The sequence below is a fragment of the Capricornis sumatraensis genome, chromosome 5, assembly GCF_032405125.1.
Source record: "Capricornis sumatraensis isolate serow.1 chromosome 5, serow.2, whole genome shotgun sequence".
NCBI lineage: Eukaryota > Metazoa > Chordata > Mammalia > Artiodactyla > Bovidae > Capricornis > Capricornis sumatraensis.
The window spans coordinates 27,154,824-27,174,127 of NC_091073.1; the positions used below are offsets into that span (position 1 = coordinate 27,154,824).

The 19,304-nt window shown below is 38.8% G+C and overlaps 1 protein-coding gene across 6 annotated transcripts in view; it reads right to left on the reverse strand.

The window, feature by feature from the left end:
* Nucleotides 1–16,210: 16,210 nt before the first annotated feature.
* Nucleotides 16,211–19,304, reverse strand: part of DGKB (diacylglycerol kinase beta) — a 799,100-nt gene continuing 796,006 nt past the window's right edge. For all 6 annotated transcript variants that reach the window (XM_068972349.1, XM_068972347.1, XM_068972346.1 and 3 more), the window contains one exon: nucleotides 16,211–16,318. In XM_068972349.1, coding sequence (XP_068828450.1) covers nucleotides 16,211–16,318 — 108 coding nt within the window. The remainder of the gene's footprint in view (nucleotides 16,319–19,304) is intronic.

Genomic DNA, 19,304 nt, shown 5'->3' on the forward strand with positions numbered 1-19,304 from the left:
CTGAGACATCTGTATGCAGGTCAAGAAGCAACAATTAGAACCGGACTGGGAAAAACAGAGTGGTTCCAAATTAGGAAAGGAGTCCGTCAAGGCTGTATATGGCAACCCTGCTTATTTAACTCATATGCAGAGTTCATCATGTGAAATACTGGTCTGGATGAAGCACAAGCTGGAATCAAGGTGGCTGGGAGAAATATCAATAACCTCAGATATGCAGATGACACCACCCTTATGGCAGAAAGTGAAGAAGAACTAAAGATCCTCTTGGTGAAAGTGAAAGAGAAGAGTGAAACAGTTGGCTTAAAACTCAACATTCAGAAAACGAAGATCATAGTATCCAGTCCCATTACTTCATGGCAAATAGGGGAAACCATGGAAACAGCGAGAGACTTTATTTCAGGGGACTCCAAAATCACTGCAGATGGTGACTGCAGCCATAAAATTAAAAGAACTTGTTTCTTGGAAGAAAAGCTATGACGAACATAGACAGTATATTAAAAAGCAGAGAGAGACATTACTTTGCCAGCAAAGATCTGTCTAGTTAAGGCTATGGTTTTTCCAGTGGTCATGTATGGATGTGAGAGGTGGACTGTGAAGAAAGCTGAGCACCGAAGAATTGATGCTTTGAACTGCAGTGTTGGATAAGACTCTTGAGAGTCCGTTGGACTGCAAGGAGATCCAACCAGTCCATCCTAACGGAGATCAGTCCTGGGTGTTCACTGGAGATCAGTCCTGGGTGTTCATTGGAAGGACTGATGTTGAAGCTGAAACTCCAATACTTTGGCCACCTGATGCGAAGAGCTGACTCACTAGTAAAGACCTTGATGCTGGGAAAAATTGAGGACAGGAGGAGAAGGGGACGACGGAGGATGAGATGGTTGGATGGCATCACTGACTTGATGGACATGGGTTTGGGTGGATTCCGGGAGTTGGTGATGGATGGGGAGGCCTGGCATGCTGTGGTTCATGGGGTCGCAAAGAGTCGGACACGACTGAGCAGCTGAACTGAACTGAAAGGAAGTCAGTCCTGAATATTCATTAGAAAGATTTATGCTGAAGCTGAAGCCCAATACTTTGGCCATCTAATGTGAAGAACTGGCTCACTGGAAAAGACCCTGACACTGGGAAAGATTGAAAGCAGGAGGAGAAGCAGACGACAGAGGATGAGATGTCTATTACAGACTCATGGACTTGATGGACATGAGTTTGAGCAAGCTCTGGGAGCTGGTGAAGGACAGGGAAGACTGGCATGGTGCAGTCCATGGGGTTGCAAAGAGTCAGACATGACTGAGCGACTGAACTGAACTGAATATGTGAGTGTTTAAAAAAAATATATATATATATGCATCATGCGGTAGGATAACTGAAAGCAGAGCAAAGTGAAAGTGGGTAGATGAGTTACATAATTACTGAGAAGAGTTCAAATGAGAGATAAACAAGAAAAGCTAGCCAACAACACGGGGAATAGAAGTAGAAGATAAATGGAAAGATGTGAAATGAACTGAACAGTAAACCTTGGGTAACTGATTAGATATTGAACAGTGCTATGCTTGTGCGCTTAGTCGTGTCTGAATCTTTGCAACTTCATGGACTGTAGCCTACCAGGCTCCTCTGTCCATGGAATTTCCCAGGCAAGAATACTGGAGTGGGTTGCCATTTCCTACTCCAGTGAAATAGTAGGTCATACCATTTCCATTAAATTGAAAAGGCAGTTACAGACCCGGGGAAGTTTGTCAGGTGAGAATGTAGAAGAGTCAAATTTCCAGCACAGTGAGTCCGTGATACCTGTGGAACATCCAAGCAGAGTTACCAGGAGGCAGCTGGATTAGGTCTGTGGCTTGGAAATGAGATTGGGCTCTTGGTGAAGATTTAAGTATGGAACAGGGCTTTACCCAAACCATTGTCCAAAGTCCTGATGTAATAAACCAGAGAACTCGAGGGACTATTTTCAATGACCTATTGCAAACCTGAAGCTTCACTTTAATATTTGTTCCATTTTAAACATGTGTATGGATTTGTGTTGGTTTTTACATAAAATTTTTTCCCACATTTCAGGTAGATATGGGAATCCCAAAGATACTTGCTCTTTGACACCCTACCTTAAAAGGCATGTATATGTTGAATAATGAGAACTACTTTGTAGGATTTAAGTCCCTATTCAATCTCCTTATAGCTAAAAACTCTGAATTATCTTCAACTCCATTAATTAAAAACAGCAACATCATGTAATACAAATAAAACATCTACCATATTTATTTGTTTGTCACAATAAACTGTGGAAAATTCTGAAAGAGATGGGAATACCAGACCACCTGACCTGCCTCTTGAGAAATCTGTATGCAGGTCAGGAAGCAACAGTTAGAACTGGACATGGAACAACAGACTGGTTCCAAATAGGAAAAGGAGTAAGTCAAGGCTGTATATTGTCACCCTGCTTATTTAATTTATATGCAGAATACATCATGAGAAATACTGGACTGGAAGAAACACAAGCTGGAATCAAGATTGTCAGGAGAAATATCAATAATCTCAGATATGCAGATGACATCACCCTTATGGCAGAAAGTGAAGAGGAACTAAAAAGCCTCTTGATGAAAGTAAAAGAGGAGAGTGAAAAAGTTGGCTTATATCTCAACAATCAGAAAACGAAGATCATGGCATCTGGTCCCATCACTTCATGGGAAATAGATGGGGAAACAGTAGAAACAGTGTCAGACTTTATTTTGGGGGGCTCCAAAATCACTGCAGATGGTGATTGCAGTCATGAAATTAAAAGATGCTTACTCCTTGGAAGAAAAGTTATGACCAACCTAGATAGTATATTCAAAAGCAGAAACATTACTTTGCCGACTGAGGTCCATCTAGTCAAGGCTATGGTTTTTCCTGTGGTCATGTATGGATGTGAGAGTTGGACTGTGAAGAAGGGTGAGCACCAAAGAATTGATGCTTTTGAACTGTGGTGTTGGAGAAGACTCTTGAGAGTCCCTTGGACTGCAAGGAGATCCAACCAGTCCATTCTGAAGGAGATCAGCCCTGGGATTTCTTTGGAAGGAATGATGCTAAAGCTGAAACTCCAGTACTTTGGCCACCTCATGCGAAGAGTTAACTCATTGGAAAAGCCTCTATGCTGGGAGGGATTGGGGGCAGGAGGAGAAGGGGACGAATGAGGATGAGATGGCTGGATGGCATCACTGACTCGATGGACGCGAGTCTGAGTGAACTCCGGGATTTGGTGATGGACAGGGAGGCCTGGCGTGCTGCGATTCATGAGGTTGCAGAGTCGGATATAACTGAGCGACTGAACTGAACTGAACTTTGTTTTATTATGTAAAGTCATTTCAGGAAAAGTTCTGAGTAAAACTAAGAGTTAATAAAATTTGATTAGGAAAACTGAATAAAGAATGAAAAATGTCCTAAACTTAGTGATAATATGAAAGTTATGACTTCTCCTATAAACTACTTGTTTATAAACTTCCCTAGTATGGCCTCATGAAAGTTTTTAATTAAAACTTTTAGGTACTGGCATTTTAAATGGCACCATGGTCCCATCAGTTAGAATATATTAATAATCTCCATGAGGACAATGACCTTTGCTTTAGTCACACACTTCCTGAGGCATTTGGTAAACATTTACAGGCATTTAGTAAACACATTTGGAGAAGGCAATGGCAACCCACTCTAGTACTCTTGCCTGGAAAATTCCATGGGTGGAGGAGCCTGGTGGGCTGCAGTCCATGGGGTTGCTACGAGTTGGACACAACTGAGCGACTTTACTTTCACTTTTCACTTTCATGTACTGGAGAAGGAAATGGCAACCCACTCCAGTGTTCTTGCCTGGAGAATCTCAGGGACAGAGGAGCCTAGTGGGCTGCCATCTATGAGGTCGCACAGAGTTGGAGACGACTGAGGCGACTTAGCAGCAGCAGCAGCAGTAAACACATACTAAATTTGTTAAAGGAATCAAGAGATACACATTATTTTCATCTGAGTGTTTCAGCATATTTAACCTCAGCTGAAACAACTGACATCAACAATGATCCAGACTTCTTAGCAGAGAGAATGTGGTAAGATAGTAGTGAGTCTCATCATTACCAGGTAGACAGATATCACTATTTTTCCTAACTACAGAAGTGGCAATTTACAGAAGAGAAAAAATTCTTCGTACTTAAAAATTTGGGGCTGAACAACACTAATACAAGTGTTTTGGCTTGTTTGTTAGCCACACAGCATGTTAAAATTAAAAGACTTCATACAAAAATCTTAATTTGCCATTCCTCTTGGAAAGTGGAAGACATGGTGATGTCAGCATACCTTTCTCATTTGGTAGCAATCTGCTTGCCCCAATGTGGCTCCAGCGACCTATAAACCAAGTTTAAGTGTGTCAGTTCTGACACAGTTCTCACCTTTATCCAATGCCCACTTACATGATTTAACCAAAGGGCTATGGTCCTTATGCTACCCCTGTTAAGGTGGGGGGAGGGGGTGGAAACAGGTTCAAAATAGAGTTGCTTATGTTAAGCTTCACATGAAACAGACTTAAATACAGTTTCAGCTCTTGAGAAATGGAATCTTAAACCAGTCAGTCCAGAATCTCCTAATCAGTAGTTTGGTATCTGCCTGATAAGATTATGGCCTCTCACTCAAGCAAAGTAACCTTGCAATAACCACTCAGCTTTTTGGCTCAGATTACTTCTTTGTTCCTGCTCCCTTCTGTGTATGAAAGGCTTTCATTTTGAACAAGTCCTTGGAGCTCCTTTCTTTTTGCTAAATTAGATGCTGACTGATTCTAATTGATTTTTGCTTTTTTAAAAAATTGATGATATTAATTGGAGGATAATTACTGTACAGCATTATGATGGTTTTTGCCACACATCAACCTGAATCGCCACAGGCATACATGTGTCCCCACCGTCATGAACTCCCCCTCCCACCTCCATCCCCACCCCATCCTTCTGGGTTGTCCCAGAGCTCTGACTTTGGGTGCCCTGCTTCATGCATAGTCATGAAGGTCATCTTTTTTGCAAATGATAATATACATGTTTCAATGCTATTCTCTCAAATCATCGCACCTTCACCTTCTCCCATACAGTCCAAAAGTCTGTTCTTTGCATCTTTGTCTCCTTTGCTGTCCTGCATGTATGATCCTTGGTACTGTCTTTCTAAAGTTCCATATGTATGTGTTAATGTCCAGTATGTCTTTCCCTTTCTGACTTACTTCACTCCGTAGAATAGGCTCCAGTTTCATCCACCTCATTAGAATGGACTCAAATGTGTTCCTTTTTATAGCTGAGTAATATTCTATTGTGTTTCTTTGGAAGAAATGATGCTAAAGCTGAAACTCCAGTACTTTGGCCACCTCATGGAAAGAGTCAACTCATTAGAAAAGACTCTGATGCTGGGAGGGATTGGGGGCAGGAGGAGAAGGGGATGACAGAGGATGAGATGGCTGGATGGCATCACTGACTCGATGGACGTGAGTCTGAGTGAACTCCGGGAGTTGGTGATGGACAGGGAGGCCTGGCGTGCTGCAATTCATGGGGTCGCAAAGAGTTGGACACTACTGAGCGACTGAACTGAACTGACCACTCAAATTAACTCTACATGTTTAACATGACTCAGTTTACCTTTTCACATCCTCTTGGCCTTTTTGGGTATTTGTCACCTTTTCCTTAAGCTTTGATAACTAGTTCCCTTTACAAAAGCAGCAGTCTTAGGTAGGATGTTAGTGCTGCCTTTGTGCTCAGAAAAGCTCCCTCCAGACAAGGCTCCCTCCAAAGAAGAGCGAGATTGGGTATAGGAGATCAGTCCTGGGTGTTCACTGGAAGGACTAATGCTAAAGCTGAAACTGTAATACTTTGGCCACCTCATGCAAAGAGCTGACTCATTGGAAAAGACCCTGATGCCAGGAGGGATTGGGGGCAGGAGGAGAAGGGGACGACAGAGGATGAGATGGCTGGATGGCATCACCGACTCGATGCACATGAGTTTGGGTAAACTCCAGGAGTTGGTAATGGACAGGGAAGCCTGGCGTGCTGTGATTCATGGGGTCACAAAGAGTTGGACACAACTGAGCGGCTGAACTGAACTGAACTGAGTTCATGTCGAAGGTAAAACCAGGAAGCAAAAGTGAGAAACAGAGGAAGGCAAGAGACCTAAGACAAGGTAAAAAAAAAGTGTATGTCAGTGAGGGGGCTACTGCTCTAGGCAACTGGGACTCAGGCTCACTGGGAACCCTCTGAGAAACTGCACCTCTGAATTGTCAGGACTAAAAGGACAAGAGAAGCTGGGACATTTATCAGTGGACTTCCACTCCAACTGGTTGAAAACTGAGCTGGGGGCTAACACTAGGCTTCACTTCCGAGTGGAGCCTAGGCATGCCCTAGCAGGTTTAATTCCTTGCAGATGAGTGTTCTCAGCAGAGAAGTGTCAGTGTAAGGACCTTTCCAGAGCTTCAGGTGAACTCAGGATCTGGGGTGTATGGCCCTTTGACAAGTGCCTATATCACCAAATTGCAAACCATCAATTTCTTAAATCTTTCCAACGGCAATAGCAGTTATTCCTACATTCTGATTTTTTTTTCAAATTATTTGATTGCATTTAATCAAATTATTTGGAAGATAAATTTCTGAAAGGGAATATTATTTTATAGGACTGGAACTTTGAGACAGTCCTTAGACTCTGGTAATGTGCCTTCATTATACGAATTTTTCATTATACCAGAGATTAATGGTAATGCAAACATTGACATTTGTTCCCTGACACTTGTTTAAGCAGGGTAAGAACATCATTATTGGGGCAGGGGCTATGGAGAGAGGTACAGGAACTGTAACCCAGCAGGACCTCATGGAGCCTTTCTGACTCCAGGGAGCTCCCCACCCTGACCCTCCACCCCTGAGCCCATGTCTTTCAACTGCTTCTTTGTAGAAAAATCTTAGCCTCCTAGGGCTACACCAGGTTGCAAAGAATAAATTTTATCAGAGAAGTGAGAAAATGCAGAAATGAAGGAAAACAGTCAAGCAAGACAAAATAATAATTTAGCCATTAAATAAAGTCAAGGACCTTTAGTTCGGCCTCAAGGGAACTAAATAATCTTCTGAGCCATATCCTTTGAGCTGCTTTGCAAATGCTGAAACCCCCACCAGGTGGAAGAAGTTAGCTTCATGCTGCCCCAAAGCACATAGACCCCAGACCCCTTGGAACCTGAAGGTTGATATTGTTGTCTCCCAGTGATCTCACCAGCAACCAATCAGAACTTTCTCCACAAGCTGATGACATACCTGGCAACTCTCCCTCATCCTGCCACTAAAAACCTCTCCCTAAAAGCCGTCATGGAGTTCCCGCCTTTTGCATACTAGTTGCCTTGACTCAGTGCATGATGCCCTGCAGTAAAAACTGCATTTTCCTTCACCACAAACCAGTGTTAGAGGATTGGCTTTACTGTGCAGACCCAAGTTTGGTTCGGTAATAGAACCACTGCAACGGAACTTTACAATAGAGGAGAGGCTGGACTCAACTGTAAATACAACATGGGCAAGTGGGGATTTATAGCTAAGGGGCAAATTACTTAGAATTGGATGGGAAATTACTCAGAAGCACCATCTGGGGCAAGGTGGCATTCTCACCGAAGGCAGGCACAGTAATCAAGTGTCATCTGATGGGTAGTGGTGGGGATGAGAAACCTGATTAGCTATCTCATGATCAGATGTGGAGGTTGGGGAATCTGGCTAAATTGCCTCAACAGGATTCTTGCTGGAGCTGGACAGTGCAGAGACAAAGAAATCCAAAAGTTGAGGCTTAGTTGGAGAAAAGTTAAGGGGAGCCCAAAGTTCAAGGAGGGAATTTTTGTCACTAAACTGTACCAAGACCACTGAATTGATTAATTTCCCCCAGGCGGGTGGGTGGCAGTTTCAGTGTGTGCAACTCACCATAGTGAAGGTTCTGGAATAGGAAAAGGAGTCAGGTTAAATATATGCTAGGTTTAAGTTTTCATCTGGCTGCAATCTTCCTTTGACTTGGGAAATTCTTGTTTAGAAATAGAATCCAGTATGTCTTTTACATTGTAAAATATTGGCAAGGTATCTTAATTTCCCCCTCAAATTATCTGATATTTTTTCACATAAACCAGTTTAAATTAATTAGCATTTACCAAGCACACTCTTTCAAGGCTTCAAATTGGGATAGCATTCCAAAAGCAAAAGTAGGGCTCTGACTCTGTTCAGCTATTGCTCCCGCTGAAGCTGAACTTGGAAGGGAACGTGCAGGAAACTGTGGGACTGACATAATAATTTAATTTGAGAAGGTAACTCTAAACCTCCCCTTTAAAGACATCTTTCTATCATTCCTTCCTCCTCCAGGCAAGTGTCGTTGGTATCCCAAGAAGGGGAAAAATCATACTACAAACTTCCAAATAACTAAAACCAGGATAGAGTATATCAACGCACCCTCAAAGCCTCTCCAACTCTGATCTCCCCTTCTGACCTCTGACTGCTTCTACTTTAAAGGGCCCTTGAGATTACATTGGGCTCATCTGGATAATTCAGAATACTCTATTTTAACGTCAGCTGAGTAGCATTCTTGATTCTTCCTGAGACCTTAATTCCTTGTTGTCTTGTAACATATTCACAGGTTCCAAAGATGAGGGGGCCATTAGTCTGCTTATCATCTCCCCAGCTTTCTTTGGAGAAGGCAGCTGTCCACTGCTCTAACTACTGGCACAGGCATGCAGATCCCGTGCAGACTGACTAACATCCGTTTGTGAGTTGAAGTGTGCCATGAGTGAGCTCAGTCCTGTCAGACTCTTTGTACCCCCATGGACTGTAGCCCCTGAGGCTCCTCTGTCCTGGAATTACCCAGGCGAGAATACTGGAGCCTGTTGCCATTTCCTCCTCCAGGGGATCTTCCCAACCCAGGGACTGAACCTGAGTCCGCTGTGTCTCCTGCATCGCAGCCAGATTCTTTACCACTATCGGTCACTAGATTCACTAAGTTGGAAATACTGTACTATTGCATATGGTAAAGTGACGGGATGAAAAGGACATTAGGATAAAGTATAAGTTTACTCACCCAATGTTTATAAGGCATAATAAAGTACTTCTGTGGTATTAATATCAATTTTATGATGTATTATAGACTTTTTCCTTCCTTTTAATATTTTCTTCTGAAACAAGGAATACATTTTATAGTGACTGGGACTTATTTTAGTGGCTGTTATTTATTCATTCAAAAATTATTGGATATCTAATACAGGATAGTCCAGGGGAATAGTTAATGATGAGGACCAAAGGCTAGCTTTCAAATGACTCATAAGTTTAATGAGAAAATCAGGTATGTAACTATTTGAAATAGAGTGAAAGAACTTTAGAATAGATGTCAGAGTTTTAAAGGAGCACAAAAAAAAAAAAAAAAAAAAACCACCACCACCACAACAAACCTCACCAGAATAACTCATTCTAATACATTCAAGACCAGGGTGGCTCCAGAGATCCTTCTGAATGGAGGTAAACAAACCCTTGAGGAAGGGAATGTGGCAGTGATTATAAAATCTTACATAAAAACAATCTTATATAAAAACAAACTGCATGGTCCTGAAAGAACATGGTATATTTGGTGAAGGCAAATAGCTATAACTAAGTTTGCACATGGGGATAAGAGGGTAGAAGATACAGGAAAGGTTGACAAGGTTCAGCTTATGAAAGCCCTCTATGCATGAGGATTTTGAACTTTTATCATGTAAAAAACAGTGATCCAATAAGGAAAATCATCTATTTCCAGACAAATACAATTGGCATTGAAGAGGAAGGGCTGAAGTAGGGACAAAGAGGATTTTTCTGCTGCTGCTACTACCAAAATTCCTATTATTACATTTCTATTAAAGCTGAAAAGAGTCATTTGAATGCTTGCCAATAGAAAGTAATTTTGAAAGTTACCTCGATTTAATCTCACAATAACCCTGAAATGGGTGTTGTGTTTATCTGTATTTTACAGGTGAGAAAACTGAGGCTTAGAGAGATTGATTTTCTCCTGAAACATATTCTGTGAAAAAAGCAGCTGGGATTAAAGTTTACATCTCTGTGTCAAGAGCCTTCTTACGGCTCCCAAAGGCAGAGTTATCTTGAAGTTCCCACGCCGGATCTTCCATTTATCTCACTGGCACGGGCCCACTCCAAAGCTTGATGAATACAGGGGCGGAGCAGCAGGCTGCTCAGTCACACGGTTGAATCCTAGAGCACTGTTTCACTCTGGGGACCAACTCATCCACCAGGACATCAGGCAACACCCTACGTAGCCTAGGTGAGCTTGCACGCATGCTCAGTCGCTCAGTCGTGTCTGACTCTTTGCGACCATATGGACTATAGCCCGCCAGCCTCCTCTACCCATGGGAATTTCCAGGCAAGAATACTGGAGTGGTTTCCATTTCAGTCTCTTCCAGGGTGTCGTCCCAGCCCAGGGGTTGAACCCAAGTCTCCAGCAGTTCCTGTGTTGGCAGGCAGATTCTTTATTCCTGAGCCACTGTGGAAGTCCAGCCTAGGTAAGCATCCATAACTAATCTTGACCTCAAATGAAAGGGACCCCAATAAACACAGCTCTACTCCGAGTTCAGTGGCCATTTTCATCCTGGCATACTGGCCTCTGGGTCCTGTAAGGATGTGAATGAACTAGACCATGACTAGTGGGGTTAAAGGGCCCGAATTCTCTGCAATACCAGCTGATATGAGGCATATGAGCAATGTAAAAACAACACAAAAATGATACAAATGAACTTATTTACAAAACAGGAACAGAGTCACTGACTTAGAGAACAAACTTATGGTTCCCCGGGAGGGAAGGGTCAGGCGAAGGCATAGACTGGGCGTTTGGGATCGACATGTGCACTCTGCTATATTGAAAATGGGTAAAGAATAAGGACCTACTGTATAGCACAGGGAACTCTGCTCAGCATTCCTTAAGAACTGGAATGGAAAAAGAATTTGAAAAAGAACTGAATCACTTTATACCTGAAAGTAACACAACAGTGTTAGTCAACTATATGCCAATATAAAATAGAAATTCAGAAATGTTTAACCACAAAAATGTTATTTTGGAGGAATGACCATGGGATATTACCAACAGGAACTAGAAAGGCAAGATGAAATTTGAAATTATCAATTAAAAAACTTATTCAACCATTGTAGAGAAAAGACTGAGTTATCTATTTGCTCTGTAGAAAAATATTACAAAACTGTTATCATGAACACATTCTACAATTAGTATTCTCTATTACTTTAGCTTTCTTTAAATTTTAGAGAGTTTATAACATTATATTATTAAGATACTTTTAGTTAAAACTCTCTGAAAATGTAGGCTGGCCAGATATTGCTTGGAGGCTTTCCAAATCAGACTTGGTAATTGTATTTTTATTTTTCCTTGATTTTCCTTGATTCCAGGATGCAAAATTAATTGATAGTCACTTAATCCTAATTTGGGGTTTTGCCTTTATTCTCTCTCCCTCCCAAATTACTTCCCTTCTTTATTTTTTCCATGCTCCTTTTTTCCCTTCTCTTGCTTCTAATAATTTTTTAAAAGACCCATGATTCAAATGTCTAATTTATGAATTCCCTGGTCTTTTGATAATTGAGGCAATGAAGCCCGAGGACCTGGTTTCTAACCCCATGCCCTCACTCATCTTCTCTGATTCAAGAGCTCCTTCTTTCTCTTTGTCTCTTCATGTAAAAGACAAGTTAGCCTGAAAAGCCATTTGCAGATTTATCTTCTCTAGAGGATTTTTGGAATTCCTTCAACCAAGTAATCTTTTCCCATTTGAATATGTATCACATTTTGCTTAACTTGGTCCTTTCATGCACGTGTGCTCAGTTGCTTCAGTTGTGTCTGACTCTCAGTGACCCCATGAACCATGGCCTGCCAGGCTCCTCTGTCCATGGGATTCTCCGGGAAAGAATACTGGAAGGGGTTGCCATGCCCTCCTCCAGAGGGTCTTCCTGACCCAGGGACTGAACCTGCCTCTCCTGCAGTGCAGGTGCATTCTTTACCACTGAGCCACCAGGGAAGCCCAACTTGGTCCTTACCTTAGTCAACAATTTAGTTAATTCTTCCAACAGATGGAAAGACACTTAGAGGCTTACATCATTAAAAAATTCTTTAATTTCTGCAGCTCCTTTGTAAAATATTGTGTACCTACTCAGTGCCCATGAGATATCTAGTGAAGTCTGTTACCCAAAATAAAATCAGAAATCAGTTTCATCCAGAAAATTCAATGTAAGAAGCCCTCACAGAACCCCCAGTCTAGTCTTTCAGTTCCCTTGATGCTATCAGTGGGTTTGCTGGCCTTCCTGGAATTTATAAAATTGGTAGAACATTGTTCTTAGCAGAATCCTGGGGCCAAGCAAAGCAGAAATGGTTCAATTCTTAACGACACCAAATTCAGTCCCCCAGTACTCAGACTCTTTATCTCTGACAAAAGACAGGTGGCCTGCCGGGTACCCCCAGTGGATATCCACTGGGGTAGATTGTCAGCTGCTTGAAGAACTAATTTATGGACAAAATTTGGGCAAAATGGTGGAAAGGAATGACATAACCGAGTGTTAACATTTTTATTTTAAAAAGCAGGATGCTATATATAATAACACTTTCTGAGAAAATAATATAGTATAATGAAATGAATTCCATGTTTTTAAACACAATAAGGATATAGAGAATCCTTTAAATGTGAGTTTATTCAAACTTTATTTAAATAGAATGCACTTTCATTGAGAGACTTAAGGGGTGATTTCTGCATTTCCCCAAATAAAAGCTCCTTTGCAAAGTTTTGCTTGTTTATTTATTTATTTAAATTTTACATCCTCAACGTATATTACAAGGGCTTAATATTTTCATTTAGAATATATGTACTATATTTGAATAGCTCTTTGGGCTAATATGTGCCAAGAAAGGAACATTTTCCTTTTTATAGCCAATGAGAAACAAACTTCTGACACAAAAAGGAATGGGGCTGTTTGAAAGTTTTGTCTTATTCAAGTAGAATACAGTCTGAGATTCAAAACAGATTCTTCCTTGAAAAGCACAACTGTTTCCCATCCTCCTAAATAAGGAAAAAAGAACAAAATGTGAAAAACACACATATATGTCATTCAATAATTCTCACTGGAGTTAAATTTCCTCCTGCAGTAGAATACACTAAATATCTGAGTCTTTTGCTTTATTCTGGCTATAATCACACAATCTGTTTAAAAATAAAAACTCTTTTAAAATTCTATTTTCTTTACTTCCTATCAGATATATTTTCCTTCCACAATAAATTTAACAGCATCAGATATACATGGTATACACATGTAAGTAGAGGAATACATTTATGTCCTTTAAAATTCTCCATTCTACACAGACACCTCCTTTCCTGTTAGCAGTATAGATATCCAGCTTTATTCTGGAATTTCTATTTATCTACTCATTGTATGGCAATACTCAGCAAAGCACATATCTCTTTTCCCATTTTCCTCTGAACCCAGAAATCCCAGTATAATATTTACTCAAGAGCTTCATCCATTTAAAACTTTATACAACTATATCTACCGTATTTAGAAGAGATTGACTCAACAACGCGAACGCTCACCCACACACATATAAGAAAAGTTTCCACCTTACAAAGCTAACTGTATTTAATATTTCTATATACCATAGAGCTTTAAGTTTGGAATGTTTCTTAAAATACATATTCTTCACTTGAAGCTGTCAGAAAATGGTGAGAATATCTTCTCTGATTTCAAAACTATCAAACTAGTTTTTAAAAATCACTTTCCAAACCCCTTGAGTAGCGTTCTTGAAGGGCAAGCTCATCAGTGTCTTTAGAAAGTGAGTTGGGGAGAGGAAAGTTTGATTCCTGTTTAAACATTTATTATCGGTACCAATGAATCCCACTGACTGAAGATGTAACTACAATTATTAGCTACATTGAAGGAAAGCTACAGCCCATTATTTCAACTATTGAGGTCATAAGCAGGTTGCTTGATTTCTCTCATCTCACTGTCTATTCAACAGCTCTTCAGTGCACAGATTGTTAAAACTGATTCACAAACTGGTACTGCCTTCAAACTATGAAAGGTAGCCAGGAAATAATTGTATGCTGTCCTGAACACAAAATAATTTGTGCCTTCAGAGTATGTTTCTGACACAAAGCCTGCCGGCCCATTACAGAAAATTTTGTCAGTCTGTGTGAAAATATTTATTACCTGTAACCATAGATACACAAAAATCAATGTGTGTGTTATGTAACATTATGTCAGTAATGCATTTGTTACTGCTTTGAGATTTCTTCTGGTCTAGATAACTGCTCTGCCAAATAACTTTTATTATACTAGGGCAAGTGATTGCTGTGCTACATTTGCAACTATAACGATAATTTTCCTGAGAATGCTAAATAATGTCTTAATTTATTCAAAAGCTTTTATTTTTAAAGCAATTAAACGTTTGTTGATTTATATTTACCATCCAATGTTCCTGAAACACTAAAAGAAAACGCTTTAGACATAATCTTCCAGGATAGCACATTGCCTGAGAGTAGTATAACAACATTCAGTTGAGTCTTCCAATCAAAGAACAAAAATTATAGCAATTTAATTGGAAATCCATAAGTCCACGTACAGGATTATGTTCAAGAATCACTAAATGCTATCTGTAATTCAAAGATGAATGAATCAATAGAAAAACAGAACTGAAAATCATTAGTACTTTAATGCAGAATGGAGAGAGAAACTAATAAATCATGCATTTCAAGCACTTGTTTTCCTTATGGCATGTTTAAAAACAAAACATGCAACGAGGAGATGCAGCTCAATATGAATGAACAATACCAAAACTGCTCAGAACAAGCATTTAATTTTATATCATAGGTTTAAATGAAACACTTAAAAATACTATTGCATAATTTCTTCAAACAATCAGAGAATTCAGCCATGCCATGAAAAACTTTAATAACAATCTAGGGCATTATTTCCAAATGAATATTTGAAAAGTCATGGAGATGGGAGTGTGGTAGTTGAAAGGGAGGGTGCTAACTGCATGCATGATTGACTTCAAAGAGCTCAATATTATTACAGGGATCAATTTATACTCGAAAGGAAATGATACAGTCATTTACTTTCTCAAGTGTACTTAGCTGACCCATTCAAAATTATAGACACCTATACTCACAAATGATCAAAAAAGCAAGAAATTAGCTATTGAGCTTTGATTGTGTTGCATAGCTTATTGTCTGTGAAAGGAGATTTTTAATTATAATTAATGGGTAATTCCTTCTCTTCCAGAGTTTTAGCCATCACAAAATTAATCATTAGAACCATAAATTTTCTTCATGATGCTTAATTAATTATGCATAACCCATTTCTCTCAAGCATCTTTTTCTGAATCTTTGGTGGGAAATACAGTTAGGCACATAGTTTCAAACATCTATTTGGTTACTGTTGTGATTAAGAATTTTCTTCTAGATTCACATGCAAAAGTGAATAAGGCTTGCCATAGTAACACACTTTACTACCAAGTAACATGATTTCACTTATGCGTAGAATTAAAAACAAAACTAAACAAAATAAAACCACTTCCTACTTCTCAGCACAAGAAAACTTTACACCTGATATTTTATTAATAAATTCCACTCTGAAGCATCAAGAAGTCAAAGAAAAACTATTTAGATACAGCAAATAGACAACTATTTAATAAAACCTTTCAATTAAAAGTTGCTCCTCAAGTCATAGGCCAAAGATCATTGATATGCTGTTTGATCCTTAATGGGAAAAGTATAGCAATCTGCAATTATGATCACTGAAGCATTATTAAGTAGTGCTTATTAATAACTGGAATCACATTTTCTGTGATGTATCCTTTTTTTTTGTTGTTATTGTACAGATTTTTCTTACAGGTTAGTACATGGAAATTGGTGAAGGAATAGATGGGAGACATAAAAATCTATGGGAATGCATGCAACAAAAATATGCAGTATCACTTCATGTAAACTTCCGCTTTCTTCATGCAAAGATGCCTGTAAAAACTGAGACAGTAAATTTCCTATTAGCTGAATTGTACATTAACTCAGTCACAAAAACTGTCAAACCAATTCCAAGATTCTACATGAGCAGGAGACTTAAACTTGTTCAAAGATTTCCAGCATAAGTGTTCCATGGCCCAATTATGACAATCACAGTGCCAGCAATGGAATGATACAGGATTATTCCTTGCTTCGGTTTCTGCTTCTTTTGACGAGGGAGCAGAACAACCCGGTTTTGGGAGGAGGGCCCATCAGCATTGGGGCTTGGTTCTTGTGTATAATTTTTATCTAGGGAAAAAAAGAGAGAAAGAGGAGGGAGTAATCCTTGGGTACAATACGAATTTCTGAGAATCTCTGTTAAGGTTAATCACATTGCCTGTGTTACTGAAACAGCACAAGCGTAAAATGTAGTTTCAGAGTTTCCATTATTGCAAAAATATTTTTAAGGAAGATATGAATTTAAACTATATACCAATGCTCAGGGTGCTAACAAGAAACCAAACTTAATTGAAATTACATTTTAAGTATCATACGACTTCTAACCTGGCTTGTATTAAATCCCCAAATTCCTCATTCATGCCACATGGTTATCTAGTATAATTTATTGACCATTAGTTATGTATTATTTATTTAAGACAGGAAAGGATGCACCATTATAGTACTCAGAATCTCAATTATAGCCCCACATCAAGATGTACTTGGTACCAAGGCAAGCCTTATTTACCCTGTTAATCAGATTGTTTCTCTCTTTCAACACGAACTGCAAGCCTTAATTTCAAAACAATCATTAAGAATGAAAGTCGAAAGCTAACGTGCATAAAAGGTCAGAAATGATGAACTAGCTTTCTAATTTATTAATTAATTGCTAATAGAATAGAATCAAATATTGAAAAGCCTGCTTAAAACATTCTGAAAGACTGTTCTAAAGCTCTTCTTTTTGATTTCTTTGAAATAAAACTACGAATCACCTTAAATGAGACAACCTTAAAGTAGATTATGTCTGTAATTTTCTCTAATTCAAGTCTAAATTAGAGAAGACATTTTATGAATATATGCTATGCTCAAAGCTAATTGAAAGCAATTATCAAAGTGGCATTTTGTCTGTGACTTTAAGATACATTGTAAGATAATAAATGATTCTCATTATGTAATAAAAAGGTCACATCATGCCTTTGGGCTAGTGACGCTAAGAGTTTTTCAAAAGCAATCTGAGACATTTTCTTTAGAGAACTGCGACTAATATAAGAACCATCGCTTATTAAATATCAGTTGTCACCTGCACAGCACTTGCATCAGAGATGAGTATTTCTTTCAAAAAGAAACACCACCTCATTACAAGCTGCAAAAATATATCTCTTAAAGTGCATAGCTGACATTTTCAAGTTAAAATGAATACCCTTCACTTGTCATTCACTAATAGCAATGAAAAAAAAAAAGGGGATGTCACATGGACTGGATCATTAAAATTCACACTGAGGCTTTTGGGAAGTAGAGATCTTTCTAGACAGTCTAGAAAGACAGAAGTATGTCAAAAATCAGGATAAATGAGCAACTTTATTTAACTCTGTTGGAATCAGGTTATTCTGGGAAGATTCAGTGTTCTTTGTACTGTAAAAATAAATTGTACCTGTAAAAGGCCACCAGGTTAAACCAGCCTCAAACTCTCTGGATATCTGATTTCGTTTGATTTTACTTTTGTTATCTTATTAACTGAGGAATCAATAGCCAGATACTTAAGATGTCAGAATGTACCTATCTATGTAGATTGAAAAAGATTTCAGCCAGATTTTCTCTCCTAATAATTCACACTTAGATTTCACTGTACCTCTTACCATTGATTTTTACACTCCTCTAGAGTAACTAATATACCATCATTCATTCATTTTATCAAATGTATTGAGCCCCTACTATGTTTCAGACACTGTACCAAGAGCCTTTAACAAATAGAAAAAGCACAAATCTCTACCCTCAATAGATTCTAGTCAAGTAAGAATCAGAAATTTAACAAGTATGTTCAATAGTGTTATAGATGCTGAAGTATGAGGCTAGGCAGAAAGGTACTATTTTTTAATGCTGAATATAAAAATGAATCTTCTTGTACAAAATGTCCTTTAAAAATGAATATGTGAGGATGCAGTTAACACATGCTACTTATAGAATAATCTTAGATTCAAACAGAATATAAGAAGCCATGGTAAGAAAGTGAAGATTTCTGATTCACAGTTATTGGACTAAATCCTTTAGAGGGTATGTCACTATTAGGGTCTTTTGGAAAACAATATCATTATTACCAAACTATTGTTGTTGTAGGAAAAGAAGTATATCATGCTAGTCACTTAAAAAAGATTAGCATCAATTTATAACAAAGTAGAACCAAAATACCACAGTTTATTGTGTATGAGATTTTGTTTGCCTTCTGTATTAAAATTTTTAGGTTATTTAGATTTTGCTTCATCATGGCTATCTTTTTATTAACAATATCTTTTAAAAGAAATCACAGGTTACTATTCCTTTGAAAACAGAACAATATCTCACTAAGTGCTCTTGACACAGTAGGACCCTTAATCCATGCTACTGACTACTTTGAAGTTCTAGTTCTAGTTTCTAAGCTGGATAATGGCCAGTCTTATTTTTAAAATTATCTATCCTCTGTCCTCTTAGTTGTTTAAGCACTTCTCTGGTCACATACAACTCTTTCACATTATTTCTGTAAAAACTGAAATCTGTCTTTTTGTCCATTCTTTATAAAAATGAGAAACAACTGGCTGTTTTCCTCTCAGGGAGATACCATGGAAGAAAGTTGCACTCATGAGACTTCTATTATGTATCCAGGCTCTTTGCATACATTGCCTCATCGAATAATCATAGATCTTTGAATATTTCAGCAGAAGCAAACTCTACTCCAATAAGGATGAGAATAATACCAGTCCAGTAACAGGGTGAACTGCTGGTTTTATAATCACAGAAAATCTAGGTGTAGGCTTCAGAAAGCTGTAGGGACTAAAGTGTTACTTATGTTCAGATGGTTCGTGTTGGGGGACCCTGGTTAAGGGTGTCTCAATAGGCAGGCAATAATGACTCAGATGCCTGTTCCAACTTCACACTCTTATATTTTTATTACTATTTTTTAAACTTGTTATCCATGAGGAAAGCAATACTGAGAAAGGAGTAACATATCCCTCAATGACATTAGAATAGATTAAATCTCCGCAGTCTGAAAACAAACCAAACATTAGGGTCTCTTTGAGTGCTTCCACTATTTTAAGAGTTGGGT